The sequence below is a fragment of the Dama dama genome, chromosome 33 (assembly GCF_033118175.1).
Source record: "Dama dama isolate Ldn47 chromosome 33, ASM3311817v1, whole genome shotgun sequence".
Lineage (NCBI taxonomy): Eukaryota > Metazoa > Chordata > Mammalia > Artiodactyla > Cervidae > Dama > Dama dama.
The window spans coordinates 29,312,400-29,338,726 of NC_083713.1; the positions used below are offsets into that span (position 1 = coordinate 29,312,400).

At 34.2% G+C, this 26,327-nt stretch overlaps 1 protein-coding gene across 1 annotated transcript in view; it reads right to left on the reverse strand.

Annotated features, from left to right (window-relative positions):
- The window catches only part of UBR3 (ubiquitin protein ligase E3 component n-recognin 3), a 190,776-nt gene that overhangs the window by 16,622 nt on the left and 147,827 nt on the right, over positions 1–26,327 (reverse strand). The window contains exons 30-32 of the mRNA XM_061135459.1: positions 20,768–20,853; positions 8,995–9,100; positions 6,879–6,982 (exon numbers count right to left, since the gene is read on the reverse strand). Coding sequence (XP_060991442.1) covers positions 6,879–6,982; positions 8,995–9,100; positions 20,768–20,853 — 296 coding nt within the window. The remainder of the gene's footprint in view (positions 1–6,878; positions 6,983–8,994; positions 9,101–20,767; positions 20,854–26,327) is intronic.

Genomic DNA, 26,327 nt, shown 5'->3' on the forward strand with positions numbered 1-26,327 from the left:
GCTGACCTTGGGAGCAGGTCTTTCAAAGGACGGCAGTCAGGCCTTCTTTATGAACCCTTCTGCACAGTAGTTTATCTGCATGACTTGCCCCCTGCAACCTTTTTTGTTTGTTTATTACAGCAAGACGGATCTTTTAAAAAGAAGTATTCAGCATCCTTCCACTGGGTCTCTGTACAAATGAAAACATTCCCTCTTTGGAGCCCAGCTAACTCTTCAGTTAGTCAGATGACACCTTAAGATCATGCCCTAAGGAAGAATCTTGCCTGATTTTAAATTTGTGTGTGTTTCTGTGCATGTATGCAATGCGCCTGCACACATATGCATGCATACACACACATGCTGTCTCTTACCAATACTGATGGGTTGGGGTGGGAACTTGATGTAAGCTGAGCCAGAGTACCTATTTGGGATTTTTTAACTGGAGGTAAAGGGAAGGTATAAAGATGTGAGTCTGGAAGTATCAGGCATCATGTTCCTAGTCTACGGCAGAGACTATCTAAGGCCAAAGTGAATGAAGCAGAGCCACAGAGTTAGAAGGATAGATCCCAGATGGCGAGAACTCTGCCAGCATCGGAAGCCCTGGTTCTGATCATCCTCAGGACTCCAGTTCCTATAGTATGGTTATGTGAGTCCATTCGTGCTCTCTTTGTGCTTATAAGCTAGCTCTAAATGGATTTCTAAACACCCCAATATCTAGGTACCTAACACATGCCAGGTTACAGACAACAAGGACTTAGGGTCTGGATAGTGAGACAGACGGCTATATGTATGTTCAGTGTGTGATGTGAGCAACAGGAAGAGAACTGTAAACCGTCCAGTGTAACTAGACTGTAAGTAGTGATCCATGAGAGATGGAAGCTAGAAATGTAACCTGTATGCTGAAGACCAAAGGTTGTAAACTGAAGGCTACCTATCTGAATGCAACCTGCAGAGATGTTTGGTTTGCCTTTATCCTGCTTTGGTTTTAGTTACTGACACTTAAAAATTGGACACTTCTTGTAAAAGTCCAGATTTCCACTTACTCTTGAAAAATAGGAAGATCTGACAGCATTGGGCCCACATTCTTATATGCCAATAATTATCTGGAGCTGAACAGTAACTGTCCTCTTTGGCCAAGCATACTTGCCACAGTCCCCAATCCCCAATTATATTAAACGAAAGACATCATTGTTAACAATGGATTTCGGCTATGAAGCCTAAATTGTTCAGGTTTAAATTCTGACTCTTCTGATTAAGTTAGTTAAACACTCTGCTTTTTCGTCTGTTAAAGTAGGTGGATAATAACATCTACTTTAAAGGGGTTAAGTGAAATGGATAGTTCAGCTTAAAACAGTGGATTGGCAATGGCAGTCAGTAAATATCTGTTATTATGACTACTATCTCTGTTACTTGTTTCGTATCTGTAAGTTTTTGATTTACAGAACTTAGACTGGGCAATGAGAAGTAATTTTAAGCAGGACAATGATAATATTAGATTTGAATTTTAAAATACTCACTGCTGCTTCTTAGGAGAAAGGCACTAAAACAAGACCAGAGGCAAGACTACCTACGAGCAGACAGCAAAAGCCTCTAGCACATGTCAAATTAGATGCCCTGATGAAAAGAGTGGGCTGAATTAGAGAAATATTTAAATGACAGAAATTATAGAATTTGGTAGAGCTTCCAAGGTATAAAATGATAGTCTCTCATTCTACAGAGGGTAAATATCAACAGGAGTAGTACTGACTAAAATAGAAAATCGAGGAAGAGGGCAAGCCTGGATGGGAAGAAGATGGATTAATGTCACGTGTGGTGAGTTTGAGGAATATGTAACATTCTGTGTACAAGTGTATAAGTCTGCAGCTCACCAAGGAGCTGTAGACTGGCAGGAAATATTTGGAATCATCAAAGAATAGGAAAGGAAGGTATCATCAAAATTTTAAAAATTCATAATGATTAAATCTTTTAATAGAAAGATAAAAATAACAGAATTTGTCTACTAAGCACAAACAAAATGATTTTAACCAAGAAGTATACTGCTTAGAAACACTACTCACACATAGTTTCTTCTCATTATAAACTACAGAAATTAATTTTTAATTTAAAAGAAATGATGTACTTAAAGAAACAACAGCTACTTTCAGCATAATTTTAGCTTCTTATTGTAGCAAAGTACCATTTTTTAAGCTATTTTGTCTACCTTGATTATCATCATATCTAAAATATTTAAACTGGCAGTTTAAAGTTATAGATTAAACTTAAGTTCTGATGTTCACTCATTCGTTTAAGAAATATTTATTTACTGAATACTTGCCATGTATGAAATTAACGTCTTTTAGAGACTTAAGGAAACAACAAAAGAAACACTCATTTTAGGTGTATATTAAGTCAACAGGTTATTATCTTCCAAAGTTAAGACAGAGGGCAAAACCCTTCAAATATAACAACCAAAATTTAAAATGGAGGAAAAAAGAACTGGACATCTATTCTCAATGTTTCTTTTACAAAAACAAAAATCCACTATCAAACCACCTGAGGGTAAACAAAGAAAGACTGATATTAATTTAAAATGTGTTAGAAGCAAACAGTCTTTAAACAATGGTACCTATTTTAAGTTTTATAGTGCTACTGTATGACAGGAAAAAGGACAGGGGTTGGAGAGACAAGGCACTTTCAAGGGGTCAATAATTAAAGCTGCCCCTACTGATCACATTAAGGTAAGTTTGGTAAGGCAGAAATGTAAGCCTGAAGCTCTTTAAAAAGTAAATTTTTCCTTAGAATCACAAATGAAAATTAATTCTTTACTTAAATTGGTGTGAGAATTGAACTACTAAGTAGTTGCCACATCTATCTCATCACACTATTTCAGAAGATGAAGTCATCATTTTGTTATCAGCATGCAATTCATCAGTGAAAGAAAAAATTGAAACATACAATTTAATTTTTTTCTTTTGGCTATACCGCATGGCAAGTGGGATCCTAGTGTCCCGACCAGGAGTCAAACCCACGCCTCCTGCAGTGGCAGCAGGAGTTTCCTAACCATTGTGCCGCCTGGGAAGGCAATAAACCAACTTTTTAAATGGACATCACATGTAAGTCTTTATCCATATTTGATTTTTTCATCAAGATAAAGATCCTGAAACAGTAATATAGTTCAAAGAATACTGACATTAAGCTGAAATGACAGCTTGACTCTGGAATGAGTACATCAGATTTTCTTCAGTGGGTAAGGCAAAAATACACAAGAAATTTTTAAAAATCTGACAACTAAATATTTAGTGAGTATGCACTCTATCCAATGGTATGTGTGCTGTGTTTTGCGAAAGTAATCCAGGGAATCTACACTCTCCTCGAAAGGTACAGTTATTCAACTAACACCCATTTATTTACTGGCTAGCCTACAAGTACCAGGCTTAGGGTAGGTGACAAACAAGAAGACAAAGAGGATTCTGATGTTTGCAAAAGTTTCTTTCCATAAACTGTTTTAGAGTTAAGGTGATACCAAATGCTCCAAGTTTCTTTAAGGACAAGATAGAGTATATATAAAATAATAAAACCCAAATGTGAAAAATCATAGAAATAATAAACATGATGTAATGAAGACACTTATTCCTTTCCTAAAATTATCATGAATTTTTTTTGTAAAAAAATTATACTCTTCAATAAAGTATTTTGCACATATCCATGAAAATATCAAATCTTCTTAGCCTTCCATTTTATGATCTGAGTTACTAATGTGCTCTGATTCTCTTCAAAATGTCTAGTCTACAACAAAAAAGAATTTGTGATGTGGTTTTCCGTGTTATAAGCTTCAGCCTATTTTCCCTCTGACGAATAATGAACACAAACAGCTTAATAAGACTTTTTTTGCCTTAATCAACACAGAACTGGGAAAGGATCCCAACATCCATCTAACAATGAATAAGGTAGTTAATGCTGTTCCCTTGGGTATACTTCAGGACAATTGAGGTTTAGGCTTAATAAACTGCCAACATTACCAAAGAACATTATACAGAAGTGATCACAATTTAAGATACAAAGATTTCAACTAAAGTAACAGCTTTCTTGAATTTCGAGAGAAAATAAGCAATTTACCAGAAAATAAGACAACCGGATATTTAACACCATCATTCCACATTATTGAGTACATTATGTACCAGGTAGGCACAAGGGACATACAAAATGGTGCAAATCCTGGAGGAATTGATAGTCTCGAGAGAGTAATATTGAAGAAAATCTACTATTATGACAAAGAGACAGGTATTGAAATAGAACTATGAACAAGCTATTTTGAGAAAGTGAAAAAGGGACAGCCAAGAAAATGGCTTCCCAGTAAAGGAGCACCAGGTGTTACTAAGTGAATAAGGGAGACATGGCAAACATTTAAACGTGCTCAAAACCTGCTCAAAAAAAAAAAAAAGAAAAATAACTCTGAATTATATCCACACACAGCCTCTATTCTCTCCCCACATTCACTCCTGATAACTCTCTGCTCACTATGTCTGTTCTCTCATCTCCCTCTTATTTCTCATCCCATTAAAATCTGTATCTGATTCTACAACTACTCAAAAGCAATTTTCTTACTGCCATTCCTTATTACAGAACTATTTATTTGCTTTATGACCAAGAGTTCTCAGGAGAATTTATAAATAACTCAGTTTTAGAGGTCAAGATTCATTTGAAAATATGGTAGGAGCTATGGAACTTCTCATAAAAAATGTACATATACATAAAAATTTTTTTTCACATTTAAAGAGATTCATGAATTCCTTGAAGGCCACTGTGCTGTGCTTAGTCACTCAGTTGTGTCTGACTCTTTGCAATCCCATGGACTGTAACCCACCCATGGGGATTCTCCAGGCAAGAATACTGGAGTGGGTTGCCATTTATTTCCTCCTCCAGGGGATCTTCCCAACCCAGGGATCAAATCTCGTCTCCCACATCGCAGGCAGATTCTTTACCATCTGAGCCCCCAGGGAAGCCCACTAGGCCAGCAGGGAGTTCCAAATTAAGCTCTTTTAATAATGTAAGGAAGGATGTGGAGAAACGAATAAAAGCTCCAACAGTCTTTGTCTTGAATCCATTCAAAAAACACTTTTTAAACATTGTATGCCACCAAAGCTATTTTGATATGTTTGAAATGAGGAAAAGGGACATTTCAAAAACAATGAAATTACCTGAAAGAAATCTTTATTTCTGTGTGCAAACTATAGATTACCTGCTTAAAAACAATGTCAAGTAGGCTGTAAGGTATCTGTAGCAACGATAAAGTTGCCTCTTCAGTACAGTATGTTCAAGGAATAATGGAAGTTGAAAAATCATGTGAATGTGATATTCTGAGTCACTATGGAAGCCTATGATCAAAACAAAAGGCTACCTTAATAATCTTTACTCGAATGGTTTCCAGGAAGTCTAGGAACACAACTAATTTCAGCACTCCAAAAAAACATTCTCCAATACTCTGGAGTTCAAAATACTTTCCTAATATGAGGTACAATTAGTCTTCAATCAAGTATAGAGATTCCATTTAATCAAATATTGGCCTATTTTAATAAAAACTAATTTTCAACTCTACTTGTCTAGGGTAAAAGCATTCTGAACTTACAAGGAGTTTTTTCATACTTTCAGTAATTGTGCACATCACCTAATGGTGTGAGTGTTTCATTTAAATGTTTGTTTTTTCCAGTGAACACCTAAATCACAGATTAAAATGCCTTGGTTTGAAGAAGCTACCAAAGATTGCTGGGGTCATACCATCAGGACACAAGCCAACTAAAACCAAGTGTTTACAAGTGTTTAAACAGTTATTATTCTACACAAGAACTAAAAGAAATCTCATTTGCTAAAATTTATTAGTCCACAATAATTATAAAAAACAAAAAAGCATCCTTTGGAGGATGCTAAGAGAAAAAAAACAAAACCTACTTATTTTTCTGAAAACTGGTAAACAAATCAAGCATTTAAACTGACTTTCCTGCCCAGAAATAAAGCCACATGTATATGGTCAATTAACTTATGACAAAGGAGGCAAGAATATAAGATCAGGGAAAAGACGGCTTCTTTAACAAACAGTGCTGGGAAAACTGAACAGCTACATGCCAAAGTATTAAAGTGGACCATCTTCTCAGACCATATACAAAGATAAACTTGAAAATGGATTAAAGATTTAAATGTAAGACCTGAAACCATAAAACTTCTAGAAGAAAACAAAGGCAAGTACACTCTTTGATATAACTCTTAGCAATATTTTTTGGATATGTCTCCTTGGGCAAGCAAAACAAAAGCAAAAATAAATGGGACTCCATCAAACTAAAAAGCTTTTGCACAGCAAAGAAATTACCAATAAAACAAAAAAGGGAGCCTACTGAATGAAAGAAGATATTCACAAATAATATATCCAGAAAGGTTTAATATCCAAAATATATTAAAAACTCTACAACTCATACAACTAGGGAGCAATAATTATGAATGCTATCAATATCATACTAGTAAAAATTAGTATGTAAAAATTACTAGTATGATATTAACACTAATTAAAAATAATGGGTCATCACATTTTTAATAACTCTATGATACTCCTATATCAAAATGCATATAGATAGGTACAGGCATTAAAGCTGACAGTTTGCTCTATTTTTCACATTTTTGTACTATTTTAATTTCTTAAAGATTTTCAGTGACTCCCCCATATCTTTACCTAAATATTGACTAAAGAGCTAAAAACAGACCCACAAGGAAAAAAATTCTTTATTTCACTCTCATCTTTAGAAATAAATGATTACAATGCTATTTATCTCAGAACATTTCCATCAGAGTGAATGTTATATTTATGCCTGTAGTTTTTAGAATGCTCATTATATATACAATATAATCTAAGAATCTAAACTGTGAAGACATACCTTTGCGTAAGGGCTGAGGCATCATTAAGATCTGGATGAGCAAAAGGGATGTAACATCATGATAAAGAATTGGAACCTCAGGCTGTTGTTCCTCATTTCCCAGTCTAAAAGAAAAATGCATAATCACTTTAGACAGTATTTTATTTTCTTTCTAATTCACTTTATATCTCACATATATGTGTATGGAACAGAAACCAAACTTTCGTAAGCAACTAAGAAATCTCAAAAGTTAGGACCACATTTTTGCCTAAAAATATAATATTCTAGGCTCACATATTTCTTTGATTCTGCCTAATAGGAAAAAACTACCTAGAAAATTTATTAGGTTTTACTAACTTAAACAACTGGGACACATTAACTTGATTGTGAATCTTTCTGATCTCTCAGATTATAGAAATCAAACAAAGTATTAAATGGAATTTAAGAGAATTAGCTTCACTACAAATGGGGTGGCACTCAGGATACTTGCTATCACAAACTTTATATTAAAGAATAAATATTCATGTTATAAAAAAATCAATTCACAAACAAGTTACATTGAAAAGGCATGGTTAATATCTCTTGTTCAAAGTTGTTTCAGGATGGGGAGGGAGGGGGAAGGGGGGTTCAGGATGGGGAACACATGTACACCCAAGGTGGATTCAAGTCAATGTATGGCAAAACCAACACAATGCTGTAAAGTAAAATAAGAAAAAAAAAAGGAATACACACACATATATATATATTTATATATATAAATACACACATATATATATTTATATAAATAAATAAATAAAAACTTGGAAACAAACAAAAAAGTTGTTTCAACTTTAGGACTAACATAAAATTCAAAGAGAATCTTTTAACATTTTCAAAGTTTAAAAAAAAGATATAATAACCAAAGTAGAACTTAAAATATACTATAAAAGACAAAATAGTAAACCTAAGGTACGTACAGTACCATAAAACACACAGAATTTATTATAGAGCAGCTCTTTTCATTCTAAAAGAATTAAAACTCCTTTAGAAACTTAAATATTTTGATCACAGGTTTAATTTTTCATGTCAGAGAACAAAAGTAAATCCTAAGCATTGAGAATCAGCTAAATTCTGAAGCTACATGTGAGACTAGATTTGGGATAAATAAAAACTGCTGAAATCTTTTATAAGGCTTCATCATTCAGCAAAATAGTGATTACCTAACTGCTGGCCAAGCATTGGATACATGTGAGTAAACAATCCCTGCTTCTATGATGCTTATGGAACTGCCAAAGAAGACAGCTCTTTGAATATCTCCCTTCTCTACAAGTATCTCTTTAATACTTGTCTTTCTCTCCAAAGATAAACTTCCATTAGTGCTATGAATCCTATTATTGTCTCTTAAGTCTCCCTGGCATCTCTTCTTTACAAGCCCAAAGTTCTAAGAAGAAAAAAATTTAGGGGGTACCACTTTCTCACCTATTATTCAAATTCCCTCAGAAATGTTTTACCACTGATTACATAAGTGGTAGCATAAAGTACAGATTCTGTATTTCTATAAATTAGGAGTAAATAAATTAGGTGTATCATTTCAAAAATTTTAATGATGTGGGAATTTGGTTGTCATGTGTTATTTTTGAAAAGCAGATTCTAAAACTAGTGTGTTTCTAGCTAATAAATCATAAAGTAGTTTTTGTGTTTTTTTTTTAAACCACTATTCTGTAGTACCTAATGAAGGCAAGAATGATCATAGGTTTCAAACATCATCAGGTGAAAGGCTGTGGGGAACTTTACAATGAAGGAATAAGTCTAAGGTTACTTGAACCCTTTGATCAATTATGACATGAAAAGAACAACCGGCCATTGTGTGCCTCTGAATGTTTTGTCTATATAAAAACCAATGAAATTCTTTAAAAGATTTTCTCACTCAGTAGGAATTTTTATGCAAATTTAACAGAAAATATAATAGCATAAATAGTAACAATAATAATAATAGTATATAAATGGTATAAAAGTATAATAAACTGTTTTCAATTTTTATCATGTATTTTTGTCTCATTAGGAAAATTCACATATTAAAAAGAACTTCAATCTTATTTTTATACTTAATCATTTTCAAAAAAGTTTTAACTGAATTTAATCTTTCAATAATACTTACTGCGAACTGATCTCTTCTAGTAACTGTGTGAGCTTTCTCCAAGGGTTATACTCAGAATCAATGCTATAAAGTCGCATGTGCAAGGCTAATACATGGAATAGCTGATCTAAATAAATTGAAGGAAAAGTAATTAGAAAGTTCACACAATTTGTCCAGAACAACATACAGGCAAAATCTCTAGTAATTTTTAAAGAAATGTTTCCTTTCCTTATAATTCACCAAGTATAAGTACCAACAACTTCATGCTCTCTTTTAAGGTAAACTCTGAGGGCTTCCCTGATTGTTCAGTTGGTAAAAAATCCACCTGCAACACAGGAGACCCCGGTTTGATTTCTGGGTCAGGAAGATCCCCTGGAGAAGGGATACGCTACCCACTCCAGTATTCTTGGGCTTCGCTTGTGGCTCAGCTGGTAAAGAATCTGCCTGCAATGCAGGGGACGTGGGTTCAATCCCTGGGTTGGGAAGATCCCCTGGAGAAAGGAAAGGCTACCCATTCCAGTAGTCTAGCCTGGAGAATTTCATGGACTGTATAGTCTATATGGCTACAAAGAGTTGGACACAACTTTCACTGTCACTGAGATATATATCCAAATAAATTCAGAACCTGGACTATTCTTTTATGCTCAATCTTAATACAGAAATAGTTTGTTTTCCTCATGTTCTGTCAGAGACCTACCTTTCCTTGGCTTTATGCCTTGATCTTGGTAACCTGTAGTTTTCACTGTTGTGATCTCCTAACCAAAATTCACTATTATCTTCAACACCCTACTCTGAGTAACATGAACAATCACATCCACATAAACCACTGTTATCTGAAGTTCTTCCTTTACCTAATTTTTCTCTCCTGAATATTCTTTAGATTTAATTGTGATTTCATCTTTAGACTCAACATGAAGGAAAAAATAATGGAAATGAGAATAATATTTAGAAGAACTATTCTGCTATGTTCATTTCTTCTTCATTTCTTCTATCTGACAATAATCTATGACAGATACCATAACAATAATCTACTAGTCTCAACTTTTGACAAAATTCTGCTACCACATTTAGAAAAAGAATTGTTTAAAATTTTTAAATTATTTGGGAAAAAATTTTTTAATTTTGCTTTCATATCCCATGTCCTTTTTCTGGTATAAATGGCAAAGACTGGACTAAATTACTCTCTTAAATACTCAAAATATTTGAATTAAAATAAATCAACAGTCCCTTTCTAGAAAGTCAGAAAATACTTTTTGACAGGTGATTAGAATTAATTACTAAAGCCAGAAAGAAAAAAGTCAAATGACATAACCATATTGTTGTCACTTACTCTCTAAATTAAACTACTCAAAACTAAACAACATTTTGTATCTCTGAGCAACTGCCTTAGAAATTAGCTATACTTTAGAACAACTTGAGATCCATCCATATAAGTATTAGTAATATTAGTGGTGGTAGTAGTTTGAAGAAATCATCTGTGAGACATGAGAGCTATAAGATGAACAAAACAAACGTTCCACTCTGTGGGGCAGTGTAGTAGAAATGGGAGGTCGGGGAGGAGCTGAACCTAACACTGTACCTACAATTGTTTCAATCTAATCTCTGTGTAACAAACAGAAGAATTTAAATACCTTATTCTTATTCATCTTCTGCCAGTAAATCAATGTATAGTCTAAATCTTCTCTTAAAATTTCTTCATCCTATTAATGGTTAAGACTAGCTGAGTATTTATTAGTGCCAAGCACTACTTAAATCACCTACATATATTTGTCTCAATTTATTTTCACAAAAACTGTGTCAGGTAGATAATATAGTTATCTTGTTTTGAGACAAGTTTCCCAAATTTTCAGTTTTTCTAGTAACCTGGTTCCATTGGTAACAATAAGAACAAGAGACATTTTTAGCAGTGAAATAATATGATAAAGATATACTAGTTATTCTTATTTTATTTCAACTCAATTTTACATAAGATTTTTATGAAGTATATATACAATTCATCTTTTTTAAAAAAGTGTCTAAAACCGAGAAGTGTTTTAAAAAAAAAATCCTCTAGCAGAAATATTAACTCAAGCTGCCAAGTGGGGAGTTTTGCATTCTTATATAAGTTTTTAAGTGAATCAAAGGTCTCTTTTTACTATCTCTTTTCAAGACAAAAGTCAATTAACTTGAAGCTTTGATTTAATCAAAAGCATAGACATGGCAATTTTACTAACCTGTTTTACACTGAAACCATGGCCAGCATAAAAGTAATGTTGCAAATGCCTAATTTCCTAGACTTTATCATATTAAAGAAATACAAATGTTAGAAGAAAACTTTTTCATTTTCTTATATTCCCTTATTCTACAGATGAGGATATAGGCCCAGAGAAAGGAAGTACCTTGCCAGGTCACCCTAAATATTTATTAGCAAAGCTAAGAACAGAATTCAAGATTCCTGACGACAGTGACAGTCACTCAGTCGTGTGACTTTGCCGCACGTCTTTGCCACCCCATGGAGTAGCCCACTAGGCTCCTCTCTCCATGGGATTCTCCAGGCAAGAATACTGGAGTGGGTTGCCATTCCCTTCTTCAGGGGATCTTCCCAACCCAGGGATCAAACCTGGGTTTCCCACATTGCCGCAGATTCTTCACCATATGAGCCACCAGGGAATCCGACTTCAAGATTTCCTACTTCTTTGTTTTTTCTATCACTTCAGTTCTCCTTGAGGTTTTAGTGATTAAAAGAAAAGTATAAAATTCCTTTTGTAACACATATCCCTTTTCCATTCCTATGAAAAACTGAGATTGTAACCCTGTTGCATCTTCTAAAGCTATTAATATATGACAAGAGTCTTTGGTATTGGCTTTAACTAGAACTAAAGGATGATAACATATCTAATGAGGTGCATCTATCTTTCAGAAACAATCCTGGAAATTGCAGATAACTTCAATAGGAAGCAGAGCAGGCCAATAACAATCAATACTTTTCACTATGTTTATTTAATTCACTGTGTTTGCAAAATTCAGTCTGAGACATATCAATAAGAGTAAACTTTAAAATTCATTTAGCAACAAAAATATCTTTTAGAGAATTCCCTGGTGGTCCACTGGTTAGGAGACCATGCTCTTCACTGCCAAGGGAACAAATATTGACATTAGAAGATGTAGGATGAGGAGAACCTCTGATCACGTCAATAAGTTAAAAACCAAAAAATAATGGAAAAATGTAATAAACACCAAATATGTTCATGACAGGCTTCCCTGGTAGCTAAGTGGTAAAGAATCCACCGCGATTCAGGAGATGCAGGAGACAAGGGTCTGATCCCTGGGTCAGGAAGATCCCCTGGAGGAGGGCGTGACAACCACTCCAGTAATCTTGCCTGGAAAATCCCATGGACAGAGGAGTCTGGCGGGCTACAGTTCATGGGGTCACAGTTAGACACGACTGAAGTGACTGAGCACGCACACACATGTTCATGAGATTTTAAAAGTTGAAAAGCAATTATACCAAGAAAGGATATTATTAAAATTTTGAATAACAACAGCAAAAGGAATAGACAACTTTTTCTGGAACGACACATTTAAAAGTTCTAAAGTTACACCTACATTTACAAAAGGGTTTAGAAATGAGAAAATCACTCATTTATAGGTGTGCTGTGACTTCAATAAACAGGCAACACTGTCCAGTAGGACTAAGGAAGTCCTAGATTTGAATTCAAGCTCTGTACTGGCCATGTGTCCTTGGGCAAATTATCCTAGTTTTATTATCTGTAAACTGAGGATAATTCCAACTCTCTGGCCTGTTTGACGTGATGAGTAGTTATAGTAGGAACACATATCTGCAGTGTGCAGACAGTGTGCTTAAATACATGGACATACATATATGGTTTCTATGGATAAATTCCAAATAATAAATGTAATATTTATAAACTCGAGATAATACAGCCAAAATTAGAGATTATAACTACATAAGAAACATTAGGTCTCCACATAAAACTACCACTCTACACAAATATTAAGATATATTTTTAACCTTCATCTCTCTCCTCTCCTGAACTTTTGGTACCACTCTTCCTTGGTTCTCCCCCAGCTTCTTCTCAGTCACCTATAAGTGTTCTTCCTCTGCTGAGCCCTAAAAGGTGGCATTCTCCATAAGAAAGGAAAAGGATCCCTTCTTAGCCTTCTTTCCCTCTCATTCTGCATACACTACTTCATCTAAGCTCAACTTCCACTTCTACCTGCAAGTTTACAATTCACAAATTTCTCTACCACTTCCGATGTTTGACAGGCACCACAGAAATCTATATATCCAAAGCTAAACTGATTACATAGCCCAGCCTAGCTCTGATATTCATTTCCTCTTACAATTCCATCTGAGTGAATGACATCACTGCCCATGCAAACATCCAAGGAAAAACGGCCTATTGGTTTAATTAATAAACCAATTAATCCTACTGGTTCTGCCAATGACCATCCTCCTTTACTCTACTCTACCCCCTGGATCATTTCTCAAGTAGATAACAAAGTCCTCATTAGCTTTAAGTCTTCTGTTTCAACCACCTCCAATTCCTGTAAACAATAAATCTATCCATATTGTCTCATAATTGGTTTGTGAACCACTGAAAGAAGAGGCATAGAAAGCACTTAAAAGTCACTGAGAGAGTGAGAACCCCTATTTCTTTTTCAGGTTTATGACTTAAGCTTCTTTCCTCCCTTCCTTCAGCAAGTATCCCCCACGTGTCACTCTGTCTTTGCAAGGTGTCCTCGCAGTCTAGAATGGCATCTTCCTGTTCTCTAAGCAAACCTGATTCACCTTTCAGAGGCAGTTCAAGTGCTCCTCGGCAAAGTTTTCTCTAAGACAGACCTGAGACAGATGTGATCATCCTTTGCTTTAAGCATTCTCTAGAGTTACCTCTATTTTAGCACTTCTAATACAGCCTTGCAATTTTTTCACATTTTCCTCTCCTATTAGACAGTGAAATCTCCCTAAAAAAGACAACTATTTCTTTTCCTCTTTGTACTTCCAGGTTAGCACAGTGTTTGACATTTAACAGGATTTTTTAAGTACACTGAATATTTCATGAATGTGTCAATAATCTTTGTTTTTAAAAATCACAACAACATAAGCATAATATTCATGATGGACTTATGCTCTTCCTTTTCTGCTGTAATGACACGCTGGCTTGCTAACCAAGAAGGAGGCCAATTTATCAGCCCTAATTTCACTTCCTCAGAGAAGTGACCTCTTAACTCTGACTACTAAAGCAGTGGTTGATTTACTTGCTCCCACTATTTCCTTCACAATGCTGGTTGCTGTGACAACTCACCTAGGAAAATGAACTCTATTTTCTGCAACACCTAATCAAATTCTTTACAACTGGGACAAGTCTAAGGTACTGTAATGTATTTAATCACAAGAGAAACATATCATTACTAAAACAGGAAACACCACTGAAAGACTAGTTTGTCCTTGGAAAAAACCAAAGATTTAATTATAAGAACTCTCAGCTGGAACAAAAGGTAAGATTTAGCAATCTGCTCTATCTTTAACAATATTAAAAGCAACATTATAATACCAAAAAACCTACAAATTAAAAATATAACTCCAACTTTATTGCAAAATTATAGCTTCACATGTATGGCTAAGAATACCATACATATACACAAGACACCATAAACAATTTTTATGATTTGAGAGGTATCCAGTTAAGGAAACTGAACACAAAGAGCTCAGCACCAGCTTGGAAATTCTGTGTCTCTGTCAGTTATTTCTAAACACCTAAGAATTCTAAACTGGCAAATTATTTCTTAGTATAACTCATACTAGTCATTAAGACAGTTCAGTTTAGTCTCTCAGTCGTGTCCGACTCTTTGCGACCCCATGAACTGCAGCACGCCAGGCCTCCCTGTCCATCACCAACTCCTGGAGTTCACCCAGACCCATGTCCATTGAGTCGGTGATGCCATCCAACCATCTCATTCTCTGTCATCCCCTTCTCCTCCTGCCCTCAATCTTTCCCAGCATCAAGGTCTTTTCAAATGAGTTAGCTCTTTGCATCAGGTGGCCAAAGGACTGCAGTTTCAGCTTCAGCATCAGTCCTTCCAATGAATATTTAAGACTGATTTCCTTTAGGATTAACTAGTTGGATCTCCTTGCAGTCCAAGGGACTCTCAAGAGTCTTCTCCAACACCACAGTTCAAAAGCATTATTCTTCTGTGCTCAGCTTTCCTTACAGTCCCAACTCTCACATCCATACATGACTACTGGAAAAACTGTAGCTTTGACTAGACGGACCTTTGTTGGCAAAGTAATGTCTCATGACAGATATGGTAGATGGTCAGCACAGGTATCACAATCCCCATTTCCACCACAAGGTAAACAGTCAGGCAACTTTCCTAAAGTCCAATATATAACAAACAGGACTAGAATTCAGATCTTCTAATTCCAATCCAGTGTTCCTTCCAACACTGTATTCTATGTTGCTTCTTTCCAACCCCACCTCTTTATTTTCTATGTTGCTCCTAGTTAATAAAGGGATATACAACTACAAGTTAAAGTAGATGAGCTTTGCTTAAATTATCTCTTGTGAAAATTCAAAACTACCAGAAGAAAAGGCTGTCTTTAGTACTTGCTACTTTTCATGCTGGGTTCTCCTCCTGCAGTTCCTATGCCTCCACTTCCAGGCACATTATGTTCTCTCGTTACCTCAAGCATCATAGCATTAGTTTCATGGAATTTTCTGCTCCTACTTTCAGGTTTAAGTGACCAGCCTCCCCCTTCACCTTTACAGCATGGCATAGGACAATATGAAGAGGTGCACAATTCTGCCTCCACACACAGGTAGTCCTATGAAGGGTAAAGAAAAAGGTCAGTTCTTAGGACTCCTAATCTCCTCCTTATCAAAGAAGACATGCTCCATGAATCCACGTCTAATTTAAGCACCCCATTTCAAGCTGAGGGACAGGGGAGAGGGCTGAAGAGGAACTGCCCTGCCCTAAGCCAAGCAAATCTTAGGACTCCTATGGCCTGATAGTAGAAATGATTATCTGTGGTACTTCGTTCCTGAAATAACGATACGATTAACACAGAAAGGCCTAGCTACCTGCACCACAAAGTATAGGACCTGCAGAAAGACTTTAAAGAATAGCTGAAATCACTCTAAGGCTCTTAGCCCAAAATCTTAAAACACATCTCTAACCCAGGCCTCCCCACATTAACAATGTATTTAGTTTTCAATAAAGAAGTTGTATCAATCTTTGGGAATAAATCCCATTTTCTCCTTCTAACCCCACCTTTTAACAGGCCAAAAGAATAAGTTAGGTGCTTAAAAAAGAAAAGACCAGGCTGAAAATTAACTTTTATCTTGCTTCCAGTCTCCTTAACCACCCCCATCCCCAGTGGTAGTATTGAAGTAGTAGAAACAGTAGTGTTGAGACTTACAGTCTATGGTAAAACTGGGTTCTTACAATTCTCTGGTTGGATACTATGAGGAACAGAATCCATGAAATTAAATGGGGTTGCCATTAAACTATCTGCCTACTCATGAAGAAAGGAGTCTGAAGGCAACTTCTACATTTTTACATTCATTTATGCATTTTAACCATTATAATAATCTGGTGGCCAAATTTTCTTCTTGTTACAAGGTAACAAAGAAGAATAGAACAGAAGTTGTGATTCAACCTATTTGTAGAATTCATAGTTTTTCAATCTGAAAACCTTACTAAGCCATAGATATCAAGATTCTACCACTGTTAAAAAATAAGATGAGACTACTGAATAGCAATTTTGTGATAGTATTTAAAAATATCCTTATGGAGTGTTACTGCAGGGTGAAATTAACATCAAAATAATTTTAACTCTGAATTCACCAAAAATTCATCTTTGAGCAACTATTTTGAGCTGCATGCTGCATGCACACCATCTAAGCTGGATTCCTTTCTAGGACTAACAAACACAGGGGGCAGTTCCCCACTGTATGCATCATTCCTTGAAAAGATTATATATTATGTCAAAATTAAGTTAAAGCTCCTCAAGTGAAAATGTCAAAACAAGGATTTTCCTTAAGCTTTCTTGACTTAAGTTTAATTTTTATTTCTATTAAATCATGAAGTCCATTTGTGATATGAACTGTAGCTTAAACTACAGTAATAAGCAGAAAGCTAAGACCCAAAGATATGGAAAATGTTGATCTAAAGATAATTTTAAAAAATTATCCAAAAAAAATTATCCAATATTAATAATTTATCAATGATGTTGCTTCCTCCCACCCCCCACCCCAGTCACTGTGTCAACAATTTCTACTTGAGAAATACACTAAGAACATCATGGCAAAAAAGTATTGAAAGCCTGTGAACTTCACTGGAATCTATGGACTTTCATGTCTCTTTTCAAATCATTTGAATGAATAAATTAACCCAGTAATTTAATAAAACATTATCTTAATAAGAAAGTTATGCCTTCAATTTTACATCTGCTTTGTCCTACATCTATTGCTAACCAAATTGGTGGTACTTATCTGTATATACACTAATTTGTAACAAAAATTCCAAATTCACTTATTTTTCAAAATCTTGTTCAGAAACACCAAAAGCATCACTGATTTTACAAGCTAGATATGATCCCAAACCTCCAAATTTTCTAGAACTTTTTCCATACTCTACTTTAGAACTTAACACTTTATATCTTACATTATCTAGAACCAGTCTTATCTGCTGAACACAAGGTCCTTTATCTGCTGAACACAAGGTCCTTTATCTGCTGAACACAAGGTCCGTAATGCCTGAGCTTCCAGTGGATAAAGATGAGATCCAGAGTTCTGACCCAAGAATCAGGAGCAGAGCTGTATGTGGGAGCTGATCCAGATGGATCAAGAGGGAAGGAGTAAGACGGAACCAGCCAGCAAACTGGTGAAAAATAAAGGAGAACCAACTGGTATCCAAAGAAGGAACAAGGATTTGAGAAAATGTCTAAAGGAGTGGCCCAAAACAAAAATAAGATTCAGAGTGCAAGGCTGGCAAAGATAAGCAAGATAACAGGACAGACAGCATGGCAGAGCCTGAAAAGACCCCAAGGCAACAGTGCGCAGTGACAGTGTGCGGTGACTAAGCCCACGGATGAATGTTTGTAAAGGTACTGCATCCTTTGGGACACTTAAGGGTAAGAGATATGTCTTACATAATTGAATTTAATGTCAGAGAGCTGAGTTCAACTGCAAGCTTTGACATTTTCCGCTGTATGACTTGGCAATGCAATCACTCTGAAGTTCAGTTTCCTTTTCTATGAAAAAGAGATAACATCTATTTCACATGATCATTCTAAAGACAATAATTTATGTGAAAGTACTTTATAAAGTTTAAAACTACAAATGTAAAGTATTATTAAAATATCATAGTATATTGCTATGTGAATTAATAATGCTTATTTTTTACTGGGGAAAATTTCCCAAATACATAGTTAGGAACATTTACTCTGATTGGGTATTGGTCATTTTAGCTCAATACTAAAAAAACGTATTTGAATATGGAAGTGCTGAAAGCATTATTCCAAGACAATTTGATTTTTCAGTATGAATTTGCCCGATAATATTTTCTGCTTTCACTGTTGTTAATAGGACAATCTTCCTCTCCACCAACCACCACTGTGTGTGTGGTGTGTGTGTGTGTGTGTATCCATTCATAATTATCTCTCAGTGTGTTAGTTGCTTACTCGTGTCCAACTCTTTGCAACCCCATGGACTGTAATCTGCCGGGCTCCTCTGTCCATGGGTTTCTCCAGCAAGAATACTGGAGTGGGTATTCATTCCCTTCTCCAGGGGATTGTCCTGACCCACAAATTGAACCCAGGTCTCCCACACTGCAGGCAAGATTCTTTACCATCTGAGTCACCAGGGAAGCCCAATTATATATCAGGCAATTCATAAACCATTCCACAAAAAATTTACTAAATATTTTTTTGACTAAACTAAACTTCAATTTCATCAGGAATTTGTGATGGAACATTATTCCAAAAGTGTAACTTTCCTTACCATTTGCTTAATTAGTGGAGCATTTTCTCTTTCACCAAAATATTATGAAAAAAAGACAAGACTTTTTTAAATGATATATTGAAGAGGTGATAGAAACTAATGAATGGGAAAAGAAAAATATCAACTTATGAACAGACTTCAGAGAAAAGAGAATTTTTATTTACTAATATCATTAGAGAACTACTGGAAGATGAAAAAATGAGATATTTGATCTAATATTTCATAGGAATCTATGAAACACCATCAATATGTTCTTGTGTTAAACTAGGTTTGAGTTAGGCTTGAGTAAATAGCAAATACATTAAGTTTATATACCTGCAATATAGTGGGATTTTATAGAACATATAACTTTCTGCACACATGATTCACAGAGCTGCTTTTACAAATAAATAGGATAAGTAATGCATAAGTAGCTGCACAACAATAATCATATGAAAACTAAAATCAAAACCATCATGTTGTACAACCTAAATACATAAATTTTTTTATTTGTCAATCATATCTTAATAAAGCTGAGAGGGAAGCTAACATAATTGATAAGGAAAAGAAGAAAACTAAAAACAGTATTAACTTATATTTAGGATAAGCTTCATCATGACCGCTGCTATACTGTCACAGTGAAATTTCATATTCACTAAGTTAGAAAATAAAAAGGACAAAAGCCTGGAATTAACTATCAACTTAATAATTCAAAGTAAAATTGACAGTGATAATTGAAGTGGATGCTGTTAGACTTTTACTACTAATTTTAGCATTCTGGATAAATTCACCATTTACAAGCCTCTGTATAAATTTAAGTACCTCAGGGGAAAAAAAGTAGATTTTGAACATAAAACTAAAATTCCTTTACTAAACACCTTCTAGTAAAACAGATTCTGAACTATTAAATCAACCAATACCAAACAACAAATTAACAAGAAAGAATAAAAGTGAAATTATAGTTTCTACCAACTCAAACAGACTAGAAGCTAGTACTCCAATTTATCAACAGCTTCCCCTATAAAATATATTTAAATCACTGGGTATAAGTAGGGTTTAAGTGCCTACCTCAAGGGGTTAATAAAGATTAAATACTTAGCAAACAATAATTTTTAAAACTTTAAACTTCTAAATACAAAGTGATAACACAAAAATCTAATACAACTAGTAAGAATTCTAAAATTAACTTGGTTTAAGTTTCACATAAGTTAGTATCTTTTTATTAGAAATTTCAAGGTATTTTTGATCAGTCCTTTGCTTTGAAATAATTCCCAAATTACATATATATCTTTCTAAAATAATATACATATATTTTTAAAAAACTTAATTGATTTTAAGTAATTACTAGTATTTTAACATATTCATAAGAGCAAACATCTACCATTTTAATATATTTGTATACATCAAAATACAGTACAAATCTGTTTACTGATTAATAGCAGCTATAATCCATAGGCGACACAAACTGTCTTTATAAAAAGTTTTTCTTAAGTCCACACAACATAAAAATTCTTTAAAAGAATTTAAGTTTGAGGACAATTTATAATTGAGAATAATACACTTTTAATTTTGAACCAATGTAATTCTGATTAATTATATTTACTTACTAAGTAATCACAGTATAGAAAGAGCTAAATATTCATGATTTTTCTAAGTACAAGATTAATGATTTAAAGCATAGAATCACTATTAAAAGTGATTATACAAAACATAAAAAGAATCTGAAAATACACTGAAAGACCACTTTGCCTACTTGCGCTTTCATGACATAATTAGAATTTTTTTTAAAGTTGGCACTGCTTAATACTCACTTAAACAGGACCTTTTACCAGCTGTGCTTGCACCACCTGAACATAAATTCCCTCCTCGATGAATTAATTCAAGTTCCAAGTTGGTTCTGTAAGCAAAGTATTAAAATGCATCTTGGTCATTAGGTTAAAGCAATACTTTTGTTTTATTGACATGTCTGAATTAACCTAAATAAAGTCCTATAACTTTTTTATTTGCAAAATTATGGTTTATGCAATATCAGTAACAATCATATTTTATCTGATAATTAGAAATAAAAAAGGGGAACAGTTTATCTGCCCTTACTCATATGTTCATATTTATACCTAAAAAACTGCACACGTCACAGTGTAATTGTTGCAAAATCCCAGCTGTTGGCAAATACTAAAAACTATGCCGTAAGGAAAAAAACTGCAACACATTTCAAAAACCTGCATATGAATCTGATGAAAGAATCTGTACTCGGTCAGCCACTGATTAGGTGGTTACTGGCATATAAAACACAAGGGCATACCAACTTTTTATATCAGAGGAATGGTTATCACTCATTGGAGCTTAGATGGCATATAGAAACCAATATTAAGAAACAAAATCACTAACATCAAAGTGGATATGAACAACACATATAATTAACAGCAGTTTCTTTTATAGACTTCTAAAATTATAGTTTTATTAAAATAAATAACTATTGACACTGCTAAACAATAGTATTGTTCATATAGATCTGGAATTACAATATATTTAACAATTATTAGCTTAAAGAATAGCAATAATTAGTAGATTGACATTTCAAAAATCAAACTGATGCAGAATCTAAAGATTTACTCAAAAGCAGTAACAGTAAAATAGCCAATTAATTTTGATAATAAATGAAAATTCTGAGTGATTGTGTATATTTTTACTTCAACATTATTAACAAACTTAAACACACCTTTACTTGCCACAACTAAAACTGAATAAACGAAGTTTATATCCAAGATATGTATATGACACTAATAGTGAGATATCCTTTATCTTAAAAAAAAAAAAGCAACATTTCAAGCTTACTCTTTACAAGTGAATTCAGGAAAGAACAGTACCCTGGTTTTATTTAAAACAAAACATTTTGAGATGGTTTTGGCTGTATCTTGAACACAGAATGTTTTGAAACATTATTTTCATGTATTTACTTATAAATGCAAACTGTTAAAAATATTAATATTTCTAAGTCTGTATACTTGCCACCCATTTCTAAAGAAATGCTTTAATCCTTTCTACTCAGGGGGGAGAAAAAGCAATTTAACATTGATAATGTTCCTGCTCAGAGCTCCATCTGGTTGCTGCTGATAAGGGCATCTGTGTGACAAGGGAATTTTCCACCCTTCAGGCAATTTGCATTGCTCACTGAACTTCTAAAAACCTACCAGCAAGGAAGCAGGGACAAGGATTTCATATTAGTGGACAGAAAGCGAGCGGAGACCAGCATGTGTTCCTTCATCAAGGGAATATAAATGAGATCAATACATTTTGTTTTCACAAATCTTCAGTTGCCTAATCTGTAGAAAAAAATTAATGGCTATATTCTCTTATAAAAACTAAGATTTCCTAGTTAGTACTTTTAACAGAGCTAACCAGAAACACAATTAATTCTTACAAATGAAAGTCAGAACCAGAATGTCAACTTTTACTTCAGCATAATTTGCAAAAGTATTCATTAAAAAATAAGTACAAGTCTATTCTATCATCAAATAAGATATTTTAAAGGATGATAAACATGTTACCAGAAATTTGGTTTTTAAAGGATACTTGAAAGAAAACTGCCAAATGTAATCAGTTACTTCAGATTACGGTTGTAAGATCTCCTGTACAACATTTCTTCTGAGTTAAAAAAACAAAAACTACCTACTAAAGGGTTAGTACAGTATCTGGAATTTTTAAAAAATCACTGTCAGAAGCCCTAGCAATCAGCTTTTCCTCATCTAATTGATAACAAAATTGGCCCCTTAAGCCTTGCTAGACAAAAGAACACACAAATGTGTCACATGCCCACGTCTGCCCTTCCCTCACTGTTGAAAATCAAAACAGTATTCTGTTTCTGCCGTCCTGAATGGATGATATAAAAATAAAGATGTATTGGAAGCAGAAGTTTTCCAAGCCTTTCTGCTGCTGGAGAGACGCAGACACAGCTTTCTATATTTCCTAACACAAACACATTCAAATTAGTTTGGAAGGGAGGGGAAAAAAAAGAGAAAATCTCTGTATTTAAAAGAAAAATGAGAAAGACTGCTTAAGGCCTATCGTGGTGGCCACCTAGACATACCCATATAAAAATTCCTCCAACTATGCTCCCATTTCTTTTTGCTTCTCCAAGCATGCTTTCCCTTTTACCCCGTTTTTGGCACTAACATATTTTTGGAGCTATAATTTGAAAAATAAATGTGTGTATAAACACATACACACAGAGAGACACTGAAATACATACTTGTATAATGTGGGTTCAAGGCCTGGGCCTACCCCTACTAGCTGACCAAGTAATTCAATTTCTCAGAGAAGAAAACATCTTCATCCATACCATGGCACGGCCTGTATTATCGAATATCAGCTCAAGCTCTAACTTCTGCAGGCATTAAGGAGAACTAACTCCCTTTTCTTGGAACAGGAAGGAAGCATTTCTACATACTTTATATTTCAATCAGCTCATCTTCCCTTTTGAAGTTCTACAGTACCTTCTCAATATGATGTATATTTTTAAACAATTGTCTCTCCAACTAAACTGTAAATTCCTGGAGAGCAGGAGCCATTTCAAATACAGCTCCTAAATCCCTGAGGGTACCTAGGAAAGTGTTCAGAAAATTCCCAGGAACTGACCCTCACTTTGTTTTGACATGTAACCAATGATAAGATTCTCTAATCTCCGTAATTTATTCTCTATCTTGTTGATCCTTCCTTTTGTTTTAAAAGGATTCATGGGAGGAAACCCAAAAGAGAGGGGACATATGTAAACATATAGCTGATTCACTTTGCTATACAGCAGAAACTAACAACAATGCAAAGCAACTATACTCCAAGAAAAATAAAATTTTTAAAATGCTTCCAATTAAAAATAAATTAAAAAGCATTCACAATTTGGTGTTTTAGTAATCATTCTTTTTATTTCAAATATAATTAGTTTATAAAGTTTAAACTTACAATGCAACCAATGTATAAAGCAAGGTGCATTCACTTTACTGAACAGTTTATCCACTCAAATCTTAAAGATATCTCTCCATCTACATTGCAGTTACTCATATATCACCTTCTTTGCATGTTTCTCACTATATACAAGCTAAGTACTACTCATTAATAACTCTAAGCTATGTATAACTTTGGGTCCAAAATCTTTAGAAAAATCAATTACTCAAATTAGTGTGATTCATTGTTTCAATAATGAAATAATAAATTGACACTGAAATGGAGAAAGCTTTCTTCCCCAAAATTAACTTTCCATAATCCATCTGAATGACTGATAACTGCAACAAAATGCTCTTAGAAATACACTAAAATTTGAATACAGTAATTTTGACTAATTTCAATTCAACAAAAAGAGACCATTCCAACAATTTCTTCTCTGCTGCCCTCAGAAAATCTTCCAAGGCTTCACCATGCAAACAAAATTAAAAACAAAGAGAAACATATTATCCTACCAAAAAAAAGCTTGAAAACAATTATTAAAAGAAAAGGCTTTACATGCTAATTACCTGCTAGTAACAAGTTACATGCTAGTTACTAGAAATATTTTGTTTCTAAACATCAAAAACTTTAAGCTCCACAAAGAGCAAACAAAATTACTTATGTAGATAGAAGAAATTGAGTTCTGGGAAACTAGGGTAGTATCTCATTCAAACTACAAATGTCAAAAACAAATACATTCACACTATACACTATATGGGCTTCCCGTGTAGCTCAGTTGGTAAAGAATCTGCCTGCAGTGCAGGAGACCCAGGTTCAATCCCTGGGTTAGAAGATCCCCTGGAGAAGGAAATGGCAACCCACTCCAGTATCGTTGCCTCGAAAATCTCAAGCACAGAGAAGCCTGGTGGGTTGCAGTCCATGCAGTCACAAAGAGTCGGGCATGACTGAGCGACTAACACTTAACACTATACACATATACAATGACTATACATTTAAGAATCACAACATTTAATTAAAAAGTTAAATAACTGAAATTAATTTTATTTCTAAACATTTTTTTAAACTATTTTAAACCTGCTAAATATTTAAATGCTTACCTTTTAGGCATAAAAATGATCATAATCTATAATCGTTAAGTATTTAATGAACCAAGATTATACACTAGGCAGAAGATAACTGTAAAGATCTGGTTTACTACCTTGAAAAAGCTACATCTTATTCAAATAGAATACAACATGCTTTGTTCCTTCAGTTCATGTTTTTGTTAATTTTTCAGTCACTTTGTTTCATCTGTTTCTTTTTAATGATTAAGTAAAACTTAGAGAAGGCATGCAATCTCACTGTGAGAACACTACAATGTCCTGGGTAATTTTAACCAAAGGATAAAGTTTTTAAAGGTTATATACTTTCACTTTTGGAATCACTATATTGTTGCTTTAGAGTTTATCACTAAGGATCAGAGAAGGAAGGGGAGATAGGAGAGTATATTTTCTACATTTCTCTACATGTAGCCTTAGGAAACAACATTTGATATCTATCTGTCCCTGCTTCTATATAAAAAAGAAAAACAAAAATATGTTGATTCCAAAAGTCTCCCATTATCACAGTAAGCTTTCTAAATATTTCTATTAAAAATTATATAAATATATTCTATAAATACTTTATATATTTAAAACCAAGAAACAGGAATTCCAAAATTTCTATCAAATTAATTTAAATCAAATTATTTGATTTATCATAATATGGCAAAATTCCACATACAGATCATTCCCACTGAACCACGATTTTCTTTTAAGATCAGTCCTAATAAAATCAAAGGCATGAATACACAAGTAACATAAATATTTCTGTATGTTTATATGTATACACATATAGATATATAGAGAGCATAAAGTCTACATCCATCCCAATCTTCTACGACACTATTACCACAATATCATACAGAAGAGTTTTATAAAACCTTGAAACGTGGCAAAATTAAATTACATTCAATTTAGTTCTCCCATAAAGTATACTTTATTGCAAGTATGCAATTGGTAACCCTTCAGAGACAAAATGTTAGATTAACTGTTATATCTCTCCTGAAAGCATTCTGGATAAATACCAACAACAGCTTAAGAATGGCAGACTAGAAAGTTACTTCCCAAACCATTAGATCCCTTTATATCAATCCCTGTCCAATATTTGCATTCTTAGACCAAAAACTAAGGTTTCCTTATCTTGAGGTCTAACTCACTTGTTGCAATTAAGTCTGGTTCCATTTTTCCTAGGTTCAAAAGAGTACAGAAACCATTCACTCTTTCCTTACCCTCTACTCAGGAATGGAGCAGAGAGAATGGCCATGATGAACTGCATGTATATATATGACTTACACAAGCTGAACAAAGGAAAGCAAAAAGAACAGTAACTGAAAGAACACTATCCCTGAGTTCT